The sequence below is a fragment of the Pinus tabuliformis genome, chromosome X, assembly GCF_031772625.1.
Source record: "Pinus tabuliformis cultivar Carrire ecotype Pingquan chromosome X, CPIR1, whole genome shotgun sequence".
NCBI lineage: Eukaryota > Viridiplantae > Streptophyta > Pinopsida > Pinales > Pinaceae > Pinus > Pinus tabuliformis.
Genome location: NC_142308.1, coordinates 434,950,275 through 434,968,679, shown reverse-complemented (window position 1 = coordinate 434,968,679; position 18,405 = coordinate 434,950,275). Strand labels below are relative to the sequence as shown.

The following is an 18,405-nucleotide window of genomic DNA, read 5'->3' as shown; positions in this document are numbered from 1 at the left end:
GCACTAATGGGTTTACATGGGGTGCCATCTGCAAAACAAAGGGGAGTGCCCAAGCATTTTCCTTGAAGGTTCTTCTTGTAAAAAAATTACTCTCTTGTGGGACTTCATCCTTAAGCTTGAACTAGGAACCTTTACATGGTCATGAAACCTTAATGTACATTATGTACATCATGAAGTGCCATTTTTAAATTCTACATAACTTGAGCAAAATATTTCCACAGAATTTACAACGTGAACTATGTAAAAAATTAGGAGCACCAAATAGGGGTATTTCATAGCCAAGAAAAATAGTATTATAATGGAAGAAGAGTACATACGCATGGAAGGTATTAGCCTTTCTTCGTTTAAATGAGCAATTTATTTATGCAAGTGGCATCAATGTGGCAAATAATTATGTAGTTATAGGTCAATCTCAAGTAATTCATCCATAAGGAACAATGAATCAAGCAACCAAGTTGGTATTAACACAGCTTGACATAGAAACCGAGTTTTCCAATACCATATATGATTTAATATTCCCAGCAATTTATTTTATACCCAAAAAATGTATTCACTTAGTATGTAATATTCCTAATAGTAAATTAACAGTAAATACAGAGCTATGAACTAGGAACAGCAAATAACAATAAAGAACAAGAACCCAAAATCAGAACACCAACAAAATTGAAAAGAACAATTGAGCCATTTTATTAAAATTGAGAATTTGGGTACATGTGAGTGAGAACAATGGAACCTGGGCTTTCTTATGCGAGCTATGGAAAACCCAATTGGAAACTCGCTAACCCAAGTACTAGAATGGCTCCCCAAAGGAACTGCGCACTACCCAAAAAATTCTTCTAGTTGTTGCCCAAATGGAACTGGAATTCTTCTCTGAATATTGCCTGGAAAATTCTACAAAATTGGCCCGAAGCTCTTCTCACCAAACCCATAAAAACCAGAAAGCGTTTAGGCTAATTCTGGGGACCCGGAAAGCCCTCGAAGAAGTGTGAATTGCCTTTCTAGTTGTGTACGTACGAACAACTAGAGAGAAAATTTGTTATCAAGACCCCAAATCAGCTCCTCCAAGGACTCCTCAAACTCCACTAAAATTGTCCTCCGTAATCCCAGTATTTTCCCAACCCTTGGTTCCTTGAAACTCCCTTTTCTCCCAACCCCTTCGCAGACCTTGCCCAGCGAACTTTGCGCACTACCAAAATGAGGGAAATTCAGCTCTCAATATCCTCTCAACTCCAGCCCTGCAAAATACTATCAAAATTCCGGTCTCAAGGTAGAAAATCTCTCTGCAAATCACCGGATCCTCCAACCACTAAACCAATTTGTGCCCCACAAATTGCCTTTGTGCTCGGGAAGTGCACAGAACTGGATAAACCCCTACAATGAAGCTCCATGAAAGTCCTGTGCTAAACAACACTACTACTCTTGTGCTCAACAGCTCCAAGAGAGTTCGATTTTCTGAAGTTGGATAAACAAAAAATGCCACAAGACTTCACTTTTGCCTTAAGTACTCCAGCCCATGTGTTCCCCTTGGTGGCCCCCACAATCCACTAGTTTGTTGCCTTTTTCCTTGTGGGTCGAATTTCCCCCCTCTTTGCTAGCCCCCACTTTCCACTAAAATTTCGATTTTGCCTTCTCCTAAGTCAAATGTGCCAAAAAATGTGCCACAACACCAAAATTGAAAAAATAGCTATACTTAGCAAAATATATGAGCGGGGATATCAAATATTTTTTTTTAAATTGTTGAATAAGAAATACACAGGTATTTAACTAAGTCTTAGATAATTGTAACAAAAATTTAAATAGAAAATCAGTCACAAAACACAGCAAAGTTTTACCCTCGAAATTCTCCTTCACTTTTCTATTACTCGAGAAATTAAGGGCTCCCCTAACAGGGAAAATAACTGTCAAAGAATACACAAAAAATACAGCAAATTTGACTATAAAAATTTTAGCCTACTGGAAATTTCAATCCCCTAGAAATTTGGCTCCTCCAATCTGCAAAATCAACCTCCTCTTCCTTGCCTTGTACGGCCCCTTGCGCATTGAAGAAATTCGCCCTTCATCCCTACACAAACCTCAACTGGAAAACTCGGCCTTCTCTCTCCAAGAACTTGGCCCCTTCGAATTCTTCTCCCACAATCTACTTGCTACACACTTTTCTTTATCTTCAATATTGGGTCTCTCGCTCCCTTGAGAAAATTGCTCTCCCAATAATTCGATGTGTCTTCCACCTCACCCTTAGGGCTTCTTGTATATTTTTTTATTATTGAACTAGATCCCTAACCCTAGATCTCCGCAGTGATGGATAGCTAGGATTAGATCCTAAGCCCCACTTGAGATCAATGGTAGAGATTAGATCTAACTCACTAAAGTGAATTAATTTAATTTTTATTAGAAAACCTTAGCATAATAGAAAACATTAATTAATAAATTAGTCAATGTGCTTTTCCTAAGTTAAACTTGAAGAGAGAGATCATAAATGTCACTCAATATGAACAAGATCCTAAGCCCCACTTGGACATCTTCTACATGCTTGACACCTACCCTATGCAAAAACACTTGCCTGAGCTATCATCATCAACATTGCATTGTCCAATGCCTACTGCCTAGGCCTATATGGTTCACTTACTAACTTTCATTCAAAGTCTTAGATGTGTTACAAAAAGTAGCTACAAGAAAGGATAGATCTAGAAATAGGATATTTTGAAAAGATGATCCGCTACAACAGAGATATTATTAAGTATGAACACCAATAAATATGTTGAAAGCTGCTTAAGAACCAACCTAAAGTCCTAGCCTTGAAGCTTGTAAGGTGGCAACAATGATTGCAAGATAAGATAATGCAAGTTTGATATAAAAACATACAACCAAGATAACCCAATCCTAGTAGGAGAAAACCTTTAGTGGACAAGATCCTCAAGGTAAATAATCATATTCCTAAAGGTCAACCACAACAAAAGGCATGAGAGAATAAGACTGCATTTTAGTAACAACTAAATATTGCTTTAGGTCAATTTAGGACAAGAATGGCAGTCAATAATGCTCTAGATCACAAATACTCTTTTAAACTAGAGTGGTAGTCAATGGAGAGTTGATGGGAGAGATGATGGGAAAAACCTCAAGTCCTATAGGGACACCCAATAGTCATCTACCATTACTAAGGATATTACTATAATCAAAGTTACCAAAATCTTATTGGTGAACATGTCACCAAACGTATGGAATATAATTTATCAGCAATATCAAGGAAAATCTTGGTAAATATTAAAAAAATTAATAAAAAAAAGATGTTCACACATTAATATGAAAATAAAACAGATATATAAGGTGAATAAGATGGCAAGTGATATATTACACATAAACATTGAATTTTCACAACTATCCTGAGTTCTAAGAACTGATAGGTTGATACAAAAACACATCAAAAAAATAATAAATATATCTCATGATTCATCATCATGAGCCATCTCGACTTTACCATGATAAATACGCTAATAGATCATCAATTCCCTCTATCATTTTTACAAGCAAAGGTCGTCGTTCAGCTAATGGCAATGAAAACACTGAAATTCGCCACATTAGCTAAATGAAAGACAATGACACACTCCTTAGCTCTCAATCCCCTCGCTCCCTTTTTCAAAATGCGTGGGAAAAGCCAAAATCTGGTCTTAAACCACAATTCGCACAGATAGGGTGATACTGTCCAGTATATCAAGATGTTTTCAATATATGACAATAATGTCGCCAATAACAAAATAACATGATATTTCAGGGTGACAATATCGTTTCTTTGAAAATCAAACAAACACATTGCCACATTAATATGAAAATAAAACTGATATATAAGGTGAATAAGATGGCAAGTGATATATTACAAATAAACATTGAATTTTCACATCTATCCTGAGTTCTAAGAACTGATAGGTTGATAGAAAATCACATCAAAAAAATAATAAATATATCTCATGATTCATCATCATGAGCCATCTCGACTTTACCATGATAAATACGCTAATAGATCATCAATTCCCTCTATCATTTTTACAAGCAAAGGTCATCGTTCAGCTAATGGCAATGAAAACAATGAAATTCCCCTCATTAGCTTGATAACAGACAATGACACACTCCTTAGCTCTCAATCCCCTCGCTCCCTTTTTCAAAACACGTGGGAAAAGCCAAAATCTGGTCCTAAACCACAATTCGCACAGATAGTGTGATACTGTCCAATATATCAAGATGTTTTCAATATATGACAATAATGTCGCCAATAACAAAATAACATGATATTTCAGGGTGACAATATCGTTTCTTTGAAAATCAAACAATATATCATGATATTTACAGTATTATTGTGATATTGGTAAGCAATGACTAGAATCACTCAATAAGATGCAAGAGATCATACGTATTTGTACAAAAGCTACATGAGGTATGAAGGCTAGAAAAGTACACCAACCCAATTATACATATTTAAAAGAACAAGACTATATGTAAAGATGCATACATTTAAAAAATACATGAAATGTTCAACTTAATTCGCTAATTGCAAAACTATAGAAAGAGATGATATGTATCCCATATCCAGATTGAAAATCCATCATACTATATATTTTGCAAGTAGGCACCTTGAACTCAACAACCTAGCTAGCAGATTACATATCTACTTAATAAAAGCACAACTGGAATCTTAACATGCACATTCAACAGAAGCAATGACAGCCAATCTCAATCCCACATTACACAAATATTATGCCCAATCAACAATTCTTCATTAATATGATATCAGAACCTACTAAGGTTCCCTTCTTAGGAAAATGGCCCTTTGAGGAATTTACAAATACATCATACCTTGGATCTAATCCAGCTAATCAAGCCCTAGATTTGTCCTTCGATCTGCTTGATTTATCTAGATATCCTTTGTTGCACCCTTGCAGCTTCCTCGGAACACACTTGGATGGAACTCCTCCACCCAATCATTGAGACCTCCTCCCAAGTCTTGTGCTCACAGTTCTGTTTATTCTCCTCTCCTTTGCCTTGCTTTTATAGTTTCTCATTGAGCTAAATCCTTAATCCTAATCTCCATGTGAAATTTTAATCCTACTACAATTACTAGCTATTATTCTCCTATCAAATTTGATTATTTTCCTTCTACAATTACTTTGCGGCAAATATTGAATAAAACACTACTGCATCTTCATAGAAAATTTAAATAAACCACAAGAACTGAGAAAATATTGCGCACACACAAATAATGAACATCAAAATTTTTGGACAAATGTCCTTGGAAAAACCTCAGAGTGGGGAAAACCAGTTTTACATATGAGTATTTTATTTATTCTTCAGCACAATTTTGTGACTGAAAATTTACAATTGTTTTTCGTGAATTAGCAAATATCCGGAAAAATGTTTCTTTCACTTCTACAAGTCGATTTGGCTTCTTGGAGACAACTCAGCCCCTCTGATCCAATTCGGCCTCCCTCTGGCTCACTGAATTGAACCACACGTGCAGCCCTAGCAACTCGCACTAGTTGGGAAAATCAACTCGGCCTCCTCTAGAATTCGACCTCTTCAGGCTAACTCGGTTTCCTATAAGCAAATCGATCTCTCTGGCAAATTTCTCCTTGTTCCAGCAACTTGGCCTCTCTGAGTCAATTCACAGTGTTGGAAACTCAGCCTCTCTAAGTCAACTAGCACTGCTGGAAACTCGGACTCTCTCTACAGATTAAATCCATTTCCTTCTATCTCTGAGAAACTGGAAATCACTGTGACATATTTCCAATGTTCCGCGAAGGTTCCGAGACGAGGAGGCGAGGATATGAGGGAGCGGCCTATGCAAAAGCTCCCCACCAATTTTTAGGAAACGTGGGGGGATGCCAAGCTCTTAAAAACTTATAAATATAAAATATAATTTATAAATTGAGTCCACTATGACAATTGGGTTTGAATTGAAAAGCTGCAAAGCATGATCATTGATATGAATATCATTATCTAATATCATATAAATTTAAAATTCTAATTTATAGTCATACATCATACATTATGATTAAAGTTTAAATCATATTGATGTTCCACTTCCTACTATGAACATTGAATACTGAACAGTGAATATTGACATAAAATTATAAAAGTCAAGCCAGGGCGAAAAATGAATTAAATTTATGAAAAAACGAATTGAAACCCTAAAGTATTAAAACTAATGTTAAATTTTAATTATAAACAAAAGTTTATTTAAAAAAATCAGGCCCCTCGACCCCCCACGTCCCCCCCCTCAACCCCCACGTCCCCTCTCGACCCCCCTTGACCCCCCACAACCCCTCACGAACCCCTTTTCGGAAACGACCCCTCAGCACAAGGAAACAACCCCCTGGTACGTCCCCCTGCGTACCCTGTTTTTTGGGAGCGTGGGGAAACGACCCCTTTTCGTCCCCAAGTCGTCGGAGCGCGGGGGAGCTAGGAAACTAGACCCCTAGGGGGGAGGCGAGTCCCCGTGGAACACTGCATATTTCCTCCAGCACTTTTGTTCTTCAATCATTATTTATCTCAATCTGCTAGTGACCTCACATTATCATTGTGCCCTTGTTATCACTGCAAATTTGTCTCTGTACTATTCTCCAAATGCCCATCGATTTCCTCTTATAATCTCTCGTTGGGAAATCAACGGCCATGATCTAATCTCAATTGATGGCTAAGATCATTTTGACCCCATCAAATGACTTTTCTAGAAGTCACTAGAGGAAAACCGATTTACCTCGATTAATCCTGATTAATTAAGCCATTTTCCTAAGTTAGACTTAGGAAAAGTAATAAATTGACTAATAAAGGTAATTTTCCTGAGAAACTTTTTCTAGGTATTGGAGAAAATTAATCCATTATGTCCCTTAGCCTCATTAACACAATCTAAGACTAGACCACCTATTTGAGCTACATAAACTAACACTCCCTCTTAGCGAGGAAGGTGTTCTGCATAACACCCATCTCACCTTTCTCAAAAAGCCTTCATCAATATATTTTCTACCTACTCATATGTGCGTATATATTGTAGTTGAACAATCTTGTGTTGCTACATAATCCCTGATGAATTAGTACCTAATGTTTATATGCTTGGACCTAATGTTTATATGCTTGGATCCATCATCATTCATAAGCCCTGATGATGGATCCCAGTTGGGATTTGAAACGTTGGCATAAAAATGTTCATACTGTGGATTCTCCGGTAACTGAATCAAAAGATACAAACCACAGATCTCTTAAATCCAAAATGCTTGGACCTGTCGTGAAACACTGGATTCTCTGATAACCTGATGCAACTCTAATTGTCGTTGTGTATCAATGTCATATCTATCCTCTGACCAAGCAAGGCTACCAGCAACTTCCAAAGCCAAATGGCCTCACACGTCGCCATGCTAGCTACTATGTATTCTGCTTTTGTAGAACTCAATGCCACAGACTTCTGCTTCTGACTGTACCAAGAAGCAACTCTTGATCCCATGTTGAAGCAGCATCCAGAAGTGTTTTTCTGATCCACTATATTACTTGCCCAGTTTGCATCAGTATAGCCAACCAACCTGACACCATCACCTCGAGCATATTTGACACCATACTCGATAGTGTCGTGCAAATACCTTAGCACATGTTTTATCGTTGTCCAATGCACTCTCTTTGGTTCCACCATGAACTAACTGAGAAAGTTTACTGCATAGGATATATGGCCTGGTGTTGACCAAATACATGAGAGAGCCTATCAATTGCTTGTATAAGGTAGGGTCGACATCCTTTTCCCTAGATGTGTTTATCTTCCTCTAATTCGGGATCATGGGTGTAGACATGGCTCTTCAATCCTCCATCCCGAACTTCCTCGGGATCTCTATGCAGTATTTCCCTTGTCCAAGGAAAATCTTTGCATCTGTCTGCCACACTTCCATGCCTAGAAAATAGTGCATAAGCCCCAAGTCCTTCGTCTTGAACTCAAATGCAAGATCCCTCTTGCACTCCTTTATGAGCCCCAGTGAACCTGTAAGAAACAAGTCGTCCACATACAAGACAAGAATGAGAACTTCACCCAAAACCACCAAGTAGTAGAGCTTTGCATCCGCCTCACTCTTCACAAAGCCCATGCCCTGCAAGTACCTGTCAAAGCGCTCATACCATGCCCTAGGAGCCTACTTGAGCACATACAAATCTCTCTTCAACCAGCACACGTGGGTCTCTCTACTATGTGCTACAAATCCCTCTAGTTGTTCAATGTATACTTCCTCCTCCAGCCCACCATTTAGAAACGTCGCCTTGACATCCATCTGATAGATCTGCCATCCTATATATGTTGCCGATGAGATCACGGCCCTAATAGAAGCATACCATCTGCATTGTGCTTGATCTTATAGATCCAACGTGATCTAACCACCTTCCTATCAGTCAGTCTAGGTATACTCCTCAACTAATCGCATTCTGCCACATCTGCTGCTATGTGGCCTCCTCATAGTGGGAAGGCTCATTATCAACTAACTGGTTAACCAATGCCATGTAGCCAATGTACCTCTTTGGTTGTCTTCGTTGCCTACTGCCCGTCCTAGGAGTTCCCACAAACTTCTGAGCATCCCTAAGTGTCTCGTGAACCTCTCAGTTCCTCCTACCAACTGTAGAAGATGGAATATCCACCTATATGTCCACTTGATGCATCTCCTTGATTTATTGCATCTGTTGCTCCATACTCTACGGAGTCGCAGGAAAACCTGCACCTGAGCTAGTGCTCATACTAGTCATTGTACTCGTGCTATGTTGCCCCTGCTCCTCCTACTCAACTCTAAGAGCTTTTTTTGGCTGCACTTTGATCATCAGCTGCTGGAAAATATTTGGACCTCCTGTATGCCTAGTCCTCTAAGAACTTGACATCTCTCCTGACAATAATTTGTCTGGCCCCTGGAATGAAAATTTGATATGCCTTAGAAGTCTCATTGTACCCAACAAAGCATCCTCCCTCTGCAGTCGGATCTAACTTCGAATGCATGTCTCCTGGAATGTGATAATATGCTAGGTTGCCAAATATCCTAAAATGACTGACATCTGGCCTCTTCCATGTCATGTTGCCTATTGTTCTATGTGGAACCATGTTTTATATATAAATTAACGTACTGCATGCCTCTACTCATAAGTAGCGTGGTAGATCCTAGTCATACAGCATTGCTCTCCCTGCCTTCGAAATAGAACGATTCTTCCTCTCAGCAACCCCATTTTGTTGTGGGTTGTAAGGAATCATCCATTCTCTCTTGATTCCTGCCCTGGTACAAAAATCCTAGAACTCCTTTCCCTTGTACTCACCTCCATTGTCTGAAAGAAGAACCTTGATTTTCCTGCCTATCGCATTTTCCACTAAAGCTTTAAACTCCTGAAAGCGACTGAAGACTTAATCCTTGGTCTTCAGGAAGTATATTCAGGTCTTCCTAGAGAAATCATCGACAAAAGTAGTGAAGTACTTGTATCCCCTGAGAGACTTCGTAGACATCGGCCCACATATATCTGAATGCACTAAGTCAAGAATATCCTGTGATCCTAAGTCACTCCTATGAAAGCAGTTTTTGCAAACTTCCCCTACGCACATCCCCTACAAACATCATCATGCTCTGTGCTCACTTGCGAAAAACATGTCACTGTCTCACGAAGCAATGTGAGGGCTCCATGATGTATATGGCCCATCCTCCTATGCCATAGTTGTTGAAAATAGCAACAAGAAATGCTAAAAATAGCATTCCTATGAATAGCATTTCGGGATACATTCCAATTTTAGTTAGTCCCTGAACTAAAATTGAGAATTAAAATTCGAATTTGATCTTAGCAGCTCTTTGAAAAATAATTAATTAATTCATCTTGAGTTAATTAGTTGGAGAAAATCAAACATGAAGTCTATGTGAAGACATGCAACAATTATCCCTTTGATTGAGGAAGTTATCCCTTAATTAAGGAGATCAGGATGAGTTGTACTTTGAGTTGTAATTAGTTAGCTCAGTTAACTGAGTTAAGTCCAGATAGATTAGTTCCAACAGTTTGTGGAACTGATTGTGAGTTCAGTTAGTTAATGCATGCATGCATGCAACTAGTGTACTTCAGATAACTGAATATTCTCTCATAAATAACTCATGCATGTCAGTTCAGTCAGAGACCCAGTTGAGATCAAAGGAAGGGACAGTGTACTATCAGTTACAGGAATATTCCCATGAGGATATCTCTTGCATGCAGAAGGAATTCATTCCTTGAGGATTGCGCAGTTATTTCTGAGTTTGGTGAGCAGTGTGTGAGGTAATTACACATAGGTGGCAGCTTGAGGACCCAGGAGAAACTGTGCAAGGAAATAGGAGGCTTGGAGGACTGAAGGAAGGCATATGTTGTGTCTATTCAATCTATGAGCAGCATGGAGGGATTGTACTAAGAGCTGGATAGCTTGTGAGCTAAAGCATTGTGTAATCCGGAGATATTTCCACTTGTATGATAATACAGAGATCAGGGTTTTTAGCTGAGGCTTTCCCGAGAGTATTCTTCTGTGTTCATGTGTGATTGATTTATCTTCATCTGTTATATGTGTTCTATTTGATCTTGCTCAAAATCGATTAAGCTTCCGCAAGTTTGTTTGTAGAAGTAGATCAAGTATTTTGCTTTAGTATATTGCATTATCAGGTGATCTACAGTGAGAATTTCTACAATAGCTCCCCCTGATCCCTCGAATCACTGCTGCTGACTAGTGCCTTAGAAGTATCAATCAACAACATGTACAATCGGTCGCTCCTAACCCCAATCACTATAGGTGATTTCCAATCTTTGTGCTTCAATAGCAGTTACGCCCCTCTCAAGAAAACGTCGTATCCCCAAAGAGACTTTGCAGACATCGGCCCACACATATCTAAATGCACTAAGTCAAGAATATCCTACGATCTTAAGTCACTCCTAGGAAAAGCAATTTTCGCAAACTTCCCCAACACAACTCCCCTACAAACATCATCATGCTCTATGCTCACTTTCGAAAAACCTGTCACCGTCTCATGAAGCAGTCTAAGTGCTCCATGATGTATATGGCCCATCCTCCTATGCCATAGCTCCCCCTGATCCCTTAGATTACTGCTACTAACTAGTGCCTTAGGAGTATCAATCTACAACGTGTACAACCAGTCGCTCCTAACTCCAATCACTATGTGATTTCCAATCTTTGTGCTTGAATAGCGGTTGTGCCCCTCTAAAGAAAATATAGTACCCTTTATCGTAAAGGATAAAAACGGAAATCAGGTTTGTCATTCTCCCTCTGAAACAAAATAGTCCCTCTTGCAACCATAGTTTTAAAAACCGGAACCGGTGACCGGACCAGTCCACCTAATAAACCGGGTTTCAAACTAAAACCAGTCAAACTAGGACTGGTTAGATCCACATGAACCGGTTTTAAAAAAACACATGAAATAATCATTTTTTTAATGAAAAAAAAAAATATTTTTAAGATTTAAAACCATGACTCCAAACCAATAGACACAAAATATGCAAAGTTTGTTAATATATATAGCATGTAAAAGTGAATATATCAAAATGGCACCAAGTGCAATACATATCACCAACAAAATATATAATTAATGAGGCTCTAAATGGCCTCTAGAGTTCAAAAACAAAGCCTACAAACTATGGCGCCACTGGCCTACTACAAATCTACATATATGATATTAGTTATCAACATTATCACTTGAAACTTCTCATCACGATCAAACTCAGTTGGTTGAGTCTTGACTCCCAAACTTTGTAACTGCTTGAGTCACAAACTTCTCTATTGGTTCAGTGACTTGAGTCTCAAACTTCTAAAGGTAGTCTGCCCTAATATACCCTATTACTTCATTTGGTGCTCCATGTGGCTTTACATGGCCTCCTATACCAACGAAGTGTTGCTTGAACCTATTAATACCCCCTCCTTCAATAGATTTTTGGTAATATTTGCAGATCATTTTGCCATCAATCATATCACAATGAGCCCATGCAGTATCCTTGGCTTTTGGAGGCATGATGACTACTCAAACTCTCTGTTGTTCCACTACTCCAGCAAAAACTCAACACTCTCCAAGCTCCCAATCAAACTCACAAAAAATCCAAATGAGATGTGTGAGGCAAATGAGGGGGGTGAGCTCCTTTTAAAGGCTTGGAGAGGGTGTTTTTGGAGGGAAACAACCCTTATTTTCACTCCAAAACACCCTAGAACCTTAATAAGTGTGTTGCATGGGTCCTTCACGGCCTTGGAAGCTAACTAGGCAGTTTATGACAGAACCGGCTGGTGTGACCATAAACCGGTCGGTTAGGACCGGTTTTTGTGGTTTTTGGGCACAATGGGGGGTCGACCCTAGTTTTTCTACCGGTTTGACCCAGTCGGCTAGTGAACTGGCCGGTTTGACCATAAATTGGCTCGTTAGGACCAGTTTTATAGTTTTTGGGCAAAGTGGGGGGTCGAACCCGGTTTCTCTGCCGGTTTGACCCGGTCGGCTAATGAACCGGCCGGTTTGACCGGTTTCCAATTCAAACTGGCCAGTTTTTAAAACGCTGTTTTAATTAGTTACTTAATAGCCAACATAATTAATTATGTGATTTTCCTAAGTTAGACTTAGGCTAAATCACAAAAACAACTTACTAATTGAGCAAGTATCCTAAATAGACTTTGGACGACTTCTGCAGCCTAGACACTTAAGCCTGTGCAGAAGTACCTGCCTGGGCTACAAACATCAACACCCTGCCCCTGCGACTGATATCATTTGTTGCTCATTGATGTAAAATAAGGAAAGCCAAAGAACAGAAAATATTGTTTTCTTTTACATTGCAATTACTGACCTATTATTAGTAACTTTTTGTATCCCATACCAAAGTGAAATCTAGAAAAAAGATTGGAATTGCATGTTACAACTTTGTACTCTTACCAAGACTATTTCATTCTTAAGCAAACTCTATCATGACCAAATCAAATTTTCCAATCAAAATGTTCAACAGTTAAGTCAATTCAAGAAAGAAAAGTTCATAGAAAAAGCTTCCATGAAACATCGAAACTGTAATCAAATGAAAAACAGTCAGGTGGAATTAAAGAGAGAACACATCCACATGTGAAAAATTCCATGCATATAACTTTCATAGAGGAAAAGCAATCCACATTGATAAATCATATTCATTATGGCACTTCATTTAGTCTATATATATATTATCACAAGTTCTAATAAAAACAGATTCATCAGAAAAGAGTACTTTACCTTTCTTGGAACTGCCAGGATTACTGCCTGTACTGGCTCTCTTTGCAAGCGTTTTTTCTTCTGCAGGTCTTTCTGCTGGCCTGAATCAAATAATACAGACCAATCACCATCCTTTCTAAACTAATCTAAACTTCAGGAAGTTTTGAATTTCAATAGGGACTTCCACCACACTGCCATAGTAGACAGGTATCTCATACTTATATTCATATACCATACCAACCCTACAATGCCTGAAAAAACTTCAACATCCCAAATCCAGTTTTTAGAAGTAGATTTTGACCCATACAAGCACTGTTTATGTTGTTTATATTCGAAAAGGGTTTATCTCTATAGTAACAACAAACACTAGAAGTTGGTATTTATAGGGGATCTTTTGCAATGACATGAATGAGAGCCAAGACTCTCTCCCATGTCTCAGGTTTATTTGCAGTTTCCTCTCTCAGAGGCAGCACCTTCACTAGACTCTTTCACTTCTATAAGGGATGTTTCCTGGGGTTCACAGCCCAAGCCTCCGCTCTGTCTGCCCACTAGTAGAAAGCATTTTTGAAGGAAAAGACATGGACCACCCAACCTTCTTATAAGCATGTGTCGAGTAAAACATGCACATCCCTCTCATATAGAAAATCGGGAAAGCATATGCTGACTGGATTGCCACAGAGGTGCAGCAAAGCAGACACTTCATTTACAGTAAACAATCCTATTTACAAAGTGAGTTCAAAGAGGATTGAAAACATCCTCCTGAATCATAAGAAACAAAAACTCATTTAAAGGTTTAATGGCCTCTGGGTAAGCACCAAAGCAGTGAAGAAATAGCTCAATCTTCATCGGAGTGAGGATTGTTTTGTAAGATTATATGTTTTTATCTGGTACCTTTTGTAACATTATTTTGTAAGATTATATGTTTTTATCTGGTACCTTTTGCAACTCGAGAAAAGGAGAATCAAACCCTGTAAATTTGGTTCTATTTCCTGGCAAACGTGGGCTATTGTTATAAAATAGTTCTTTCTGGAATTGAATCCAGAGATGTCACTTTCAACTACTCCAGTGTGGGTAAGATTACTGAATATCCCTATCCATTCTGAGAGATTTTCGACAGAGTAGGAAACCGCTTTGCAAAATACCTTGGTCATGACAACAGAAGGGCTGAAGAAAGTATGTTTACAGATGCTAGAATCTGTGTGGAGATAAGTCTGAGCACGGGCTTGCCAGAAATGATGGTGTTAGAGTCAGAGACCTGCGAGGGAAGATATGGATGCAGATTAGAGTATGAACGCACAGCATTTAGATGTCAATTTTATGGAGACGTGTCCATAAAGGGTAGCCCAGGATGTGGGTCCCAAGAAAACCCCCATAATAGCCTCAGGAAATGAAAAGGGTTTCAGTGGAGAATAAAAGGAAAAACAAACCAAACTGGAACGGAAATATGAAAAAGGGGGATGTCAAAACAACCACAAATAAAGAGACACCCAGCGAATGGGACAAAAGTCAAAAGCAGGAATTTTGACTCCTCAGCCCAGTCTCCTGCAAATCCATGCTTGGAATTCAGTAATGCTCTTCAGAGGAGTCCAAATGTCTCAAGTCTTACATAGCTCCCCGTCTGTCCAAGTTATCATCCCTTTTCACAGAGGCGCCATCAGAAATTCTAACTGGAAGCTTAATAGCAAAATCTATTCTGAATGATACATCTAGGCCTCTAATCACAGTGCCAGATCCAACTATAGACTGCGCACAGATGTTCTCTAGTTATGTACGGTCTGTTTTCCTCTGCAAGTGCTCTTCTTGTTGTTTCCTTGTACTGTGTTACTGGCTATTAGCACTGACTATTTTCCAGATGAGTTATAGAAACACAGTGGGGAAAGAAAAAGGTAGATTCTCTCCATTTTTGTACATTTTTATTTCTATAATACAATCCTTTCTTAATCACCCAAAACGAAGCTCTAAATTCAACTTTTGAAAAATGACTTGGCAGACTCTTTGTTTAAGTACACCCTGCTTTCAAATGCACAAGGTGAGTTGCGGTCCATTACTTGACCTATAAGTTGCACAAAATTTGGAAACAGGTACAGGTTTCAAAAATGGGAACACCTAGAAATGTGACCACTGCCACAAAACAAGTATATAGAGGAAACAAAGAATTTATATTATATATATAGTTTTTTCAAAATAACAATTTACCAGGCAAAAAAAAAAAAAATACACATATATGATATTTTAGAAGGAAACCCAGAAACAGTAGTTATACAAGGCATTTTTGAAAAAGGTAAAAGAAACATCTTATAAAATGAAGAATTACATTGAAAATCCAACCAGACATAAACATGAACAGTAAGAACCTTCTGCTACCAAACGTTCAGGGACCATTGGTTGACTAGTCGAGCCTTTTTATTTCTAAGAAAGACACTCCAGAGAATGATGTAGTGTGAGATCTCTCTTATCTCATGGCAAAAATCCACACCTTGATCACTCGAGGTGGTGATTCTAGTCCTTCTGGAGCTTATAAAGAGGGATTCAATGGTCGTAAGGATCACGTTGATAAATCAAATATTTCCAAAAGTTGGAACCCCTTAGATTAAAGGATTTATGTCATTATTGACCTCTCAGTATATCAATACAGTTACTTCTACTATTCCTACCTCCAGCACTGACAAAGAAACTGTCACTTCATTATTTAGGTCGTTTAGACAAGGAACTGGCAGTGGCATTAATTATTATATATCCATTTCACATGGATGTGTGACTACTGATGTCATCTCTATGTTACTAATCCCATCATCCTCCACAGGTGAATCTTGTATTAGTTTTTGTCCCATTATTTTAACAAACACGTTGAGAAGGTCTCACGAAATTGTGGATCTTGGGGTTGCCATGATTGTGTTTCTTTACTCAATCCTCTAACAGCTCCCTCGTTTTGCATTCCAAGATGGCGATGATAGTTGTTTAGCACAAGAGCGGTTGCCCAAGATCAAGTACTAGGGGTGCTCTCTTTTGGGGCCAATGGTGGTTCGGGATGTAATCCCAAGTCTCAATGAGTCCTTCCTACCCAGCAAGCACTTTGACAATCCCCAGAACAACATCAGTTTGAAAGGCAATGTATTATCCGGAAAAGGTAAGAACAAAAAAAAAATCATCCCATTACACCTTTTGCCTCCCAACTCCTATAGGAGGAAGATTAGATGTATAAATGGATGGTCTCCCACCTCTAGGAGGCTATCTGAACAATGCTCAGAATAGATTGATTTTACTGGTCTTCATGGTGTTGAGATCTCCCTCTAGGGTGTTGAAAATGTAACTAGGTTCGGTCTTCATAATTATCATTGTACATATATCAATATGTATTTCATGTAAAAGCAAAAAGAAGAAAAATAAATTATTATTATTATGTTCATTAGCCAAAGCATGTTCATCAGGCTTGTAGGGTTGTTTGAGTCAAAAGAAAATTTGCCATGAGTCAAACAAAAGTACCTGAGCCAAAGTCCCATTTGGACTTCTTGGAAGAAAAATAAAATTATTTTTATTTGAGTCAAAAGAGTCAATTTGTCCTCCACAAGACCAAGTCGGCCCAGAAAGGCACCTATTCAACCTCCCGGACAGCTATAAATACAGTGCAATTCTACCTCATTTGGACATCAATCAATCTCATCGATTTCTGTGCCAAGAAAGAGAAAGAAAACCAGCGAAAAGGATGAGAAGAAAAGCAAAAGTCAAAGGAGAGAGAATGAAGGTCAAAGAAGAGAATTTTTGTTTTTCTACCCTAATTCAGTCACACGTGTGAAATTTCAGGACTGTTGCAGGCCCGAAAAATTTCAGAGATATCGCGGAGCCGAAAAATTCAGAGTTTGACCAGATTTGAAGAGCATTGACCAACGTTGACTTTGTTGGATTTGACTTGGTTGAGGAAGGTTTGGAGGAGGGTTGACTTGCTTCTTGTAGCAGCAAGTCTTGGTCTTGGTTTTTGGGTCTTGGATATCTCACTTTGATCTGATTCTATAAAAAGAGAAGTTGTTTGGGTTTTCCCCTTTGTGAGCTTTTGCCTTGGCTTGGAGCCTACATCTTTGTGTTTTGTCTCTTGTGATCTTCATTTTTTATATTTTGATAATTGTTTGAAGAGAACATAATAAAAGAAATGAAAAGCTAACAAATATTCACAAGCAATTATCAAGAGAAATCAACCTTAATTTGCTAGCCTATTGATTTCTCAACGCAGGGGACATGAAGTCCTTACGATTGATTGTTGGACATCCATTTGAACATGTAATAGGGTCGGTTCCTAAGCTTCTATATGAAAGGTTTGCTTAGGACATTGGGCAAGGAATAACTAAATGAAAAAGAGAAAGTTTCTAAGTCAGGGTGCTATCTTGGCAGCATCAATTATCCTTTTTTAGCAAATCTTTCCTATGATCTTGCACTTTCATAGCCCCATTATGTTGATGTTTTTGCAGTTTGCAACATCGGGCAGAGATTCTCCCATGGGGTCATGCTGATTTGACTAGGGGGTGAATGATGCATTCACCCATGGGGCCATGCTGATTTGGCTAGTGGCGAATTGCCTGGAGAAGACTTTCTCCTATTAACCTTGGTGTATGGAGTGGGGTGATTGGCCTGTTGATTTTCTAGGTCATCTGCTAGAATAATATTTTTCTTCACCTAATAACTACTTCAATGATCAATTAAACATTAGTTTCAGATAGCATTAAATTTAGTATCATTTAGGTAGTTATACAGAAGAAAAACATCAACCAATAAACATGAAAGAGCAATAAAATAACCATGAAATAAAGAGACAAGACAAAAAATTAAGCACGCAACCAGGGGAAAACCCAATAAAATTCTTCCTTATGAGAGAGAGAGTTTTCAGATTCATCTATACATCATAAATAACAATAGCAGAATAATAACCAAACCAGTAACCAAAATCATGATGAAGTGCCCTGTCAAAATACAAGCCCCTGCAATTTTGGCCCTCCCTAGAATTTCGACCCACTAAATTTTGTCCTCCCCATAAAGTTCAGCCCTCCTGTAATTTCGTTGGATCAGAGATGCATGAGACCAAAAAATGTTGTGTCCAAATGAAGAGAAATGATCTCCTTTATATAGCCTTCAAGAGGGGGTCAAATGGGTGCCTCTTAGGGGCCTAGCTGACCTAATAATTTTGGAGGCAAAT

At 38.6% G+C, this 18,405-nt stretch overlaps 1 protein-coding gene across 1 annotated transcript in view; it reads right to left on the bottom strand.

Moving 5' to 3' along the window:
• Positions 1 to 18,405, bottom strand: part of LOC149140434 (protein LOWER TEMPERATURE 1-like) — a 231,094-nt gene that overhangs the window by 124,532 nt on the left and 88,157 nt on the right. The window contains exon 4 of the mRNA XM_089449555.1: positions 13,245 to 13,324. Coding sequence (XP_089305681.1) covers positions 13,245 to 13,324 — 80 coding nt within the window. The remainder of the gene's footprint in view (positions 1 to 13,244; positions 13,325 to 18,405) is intronic.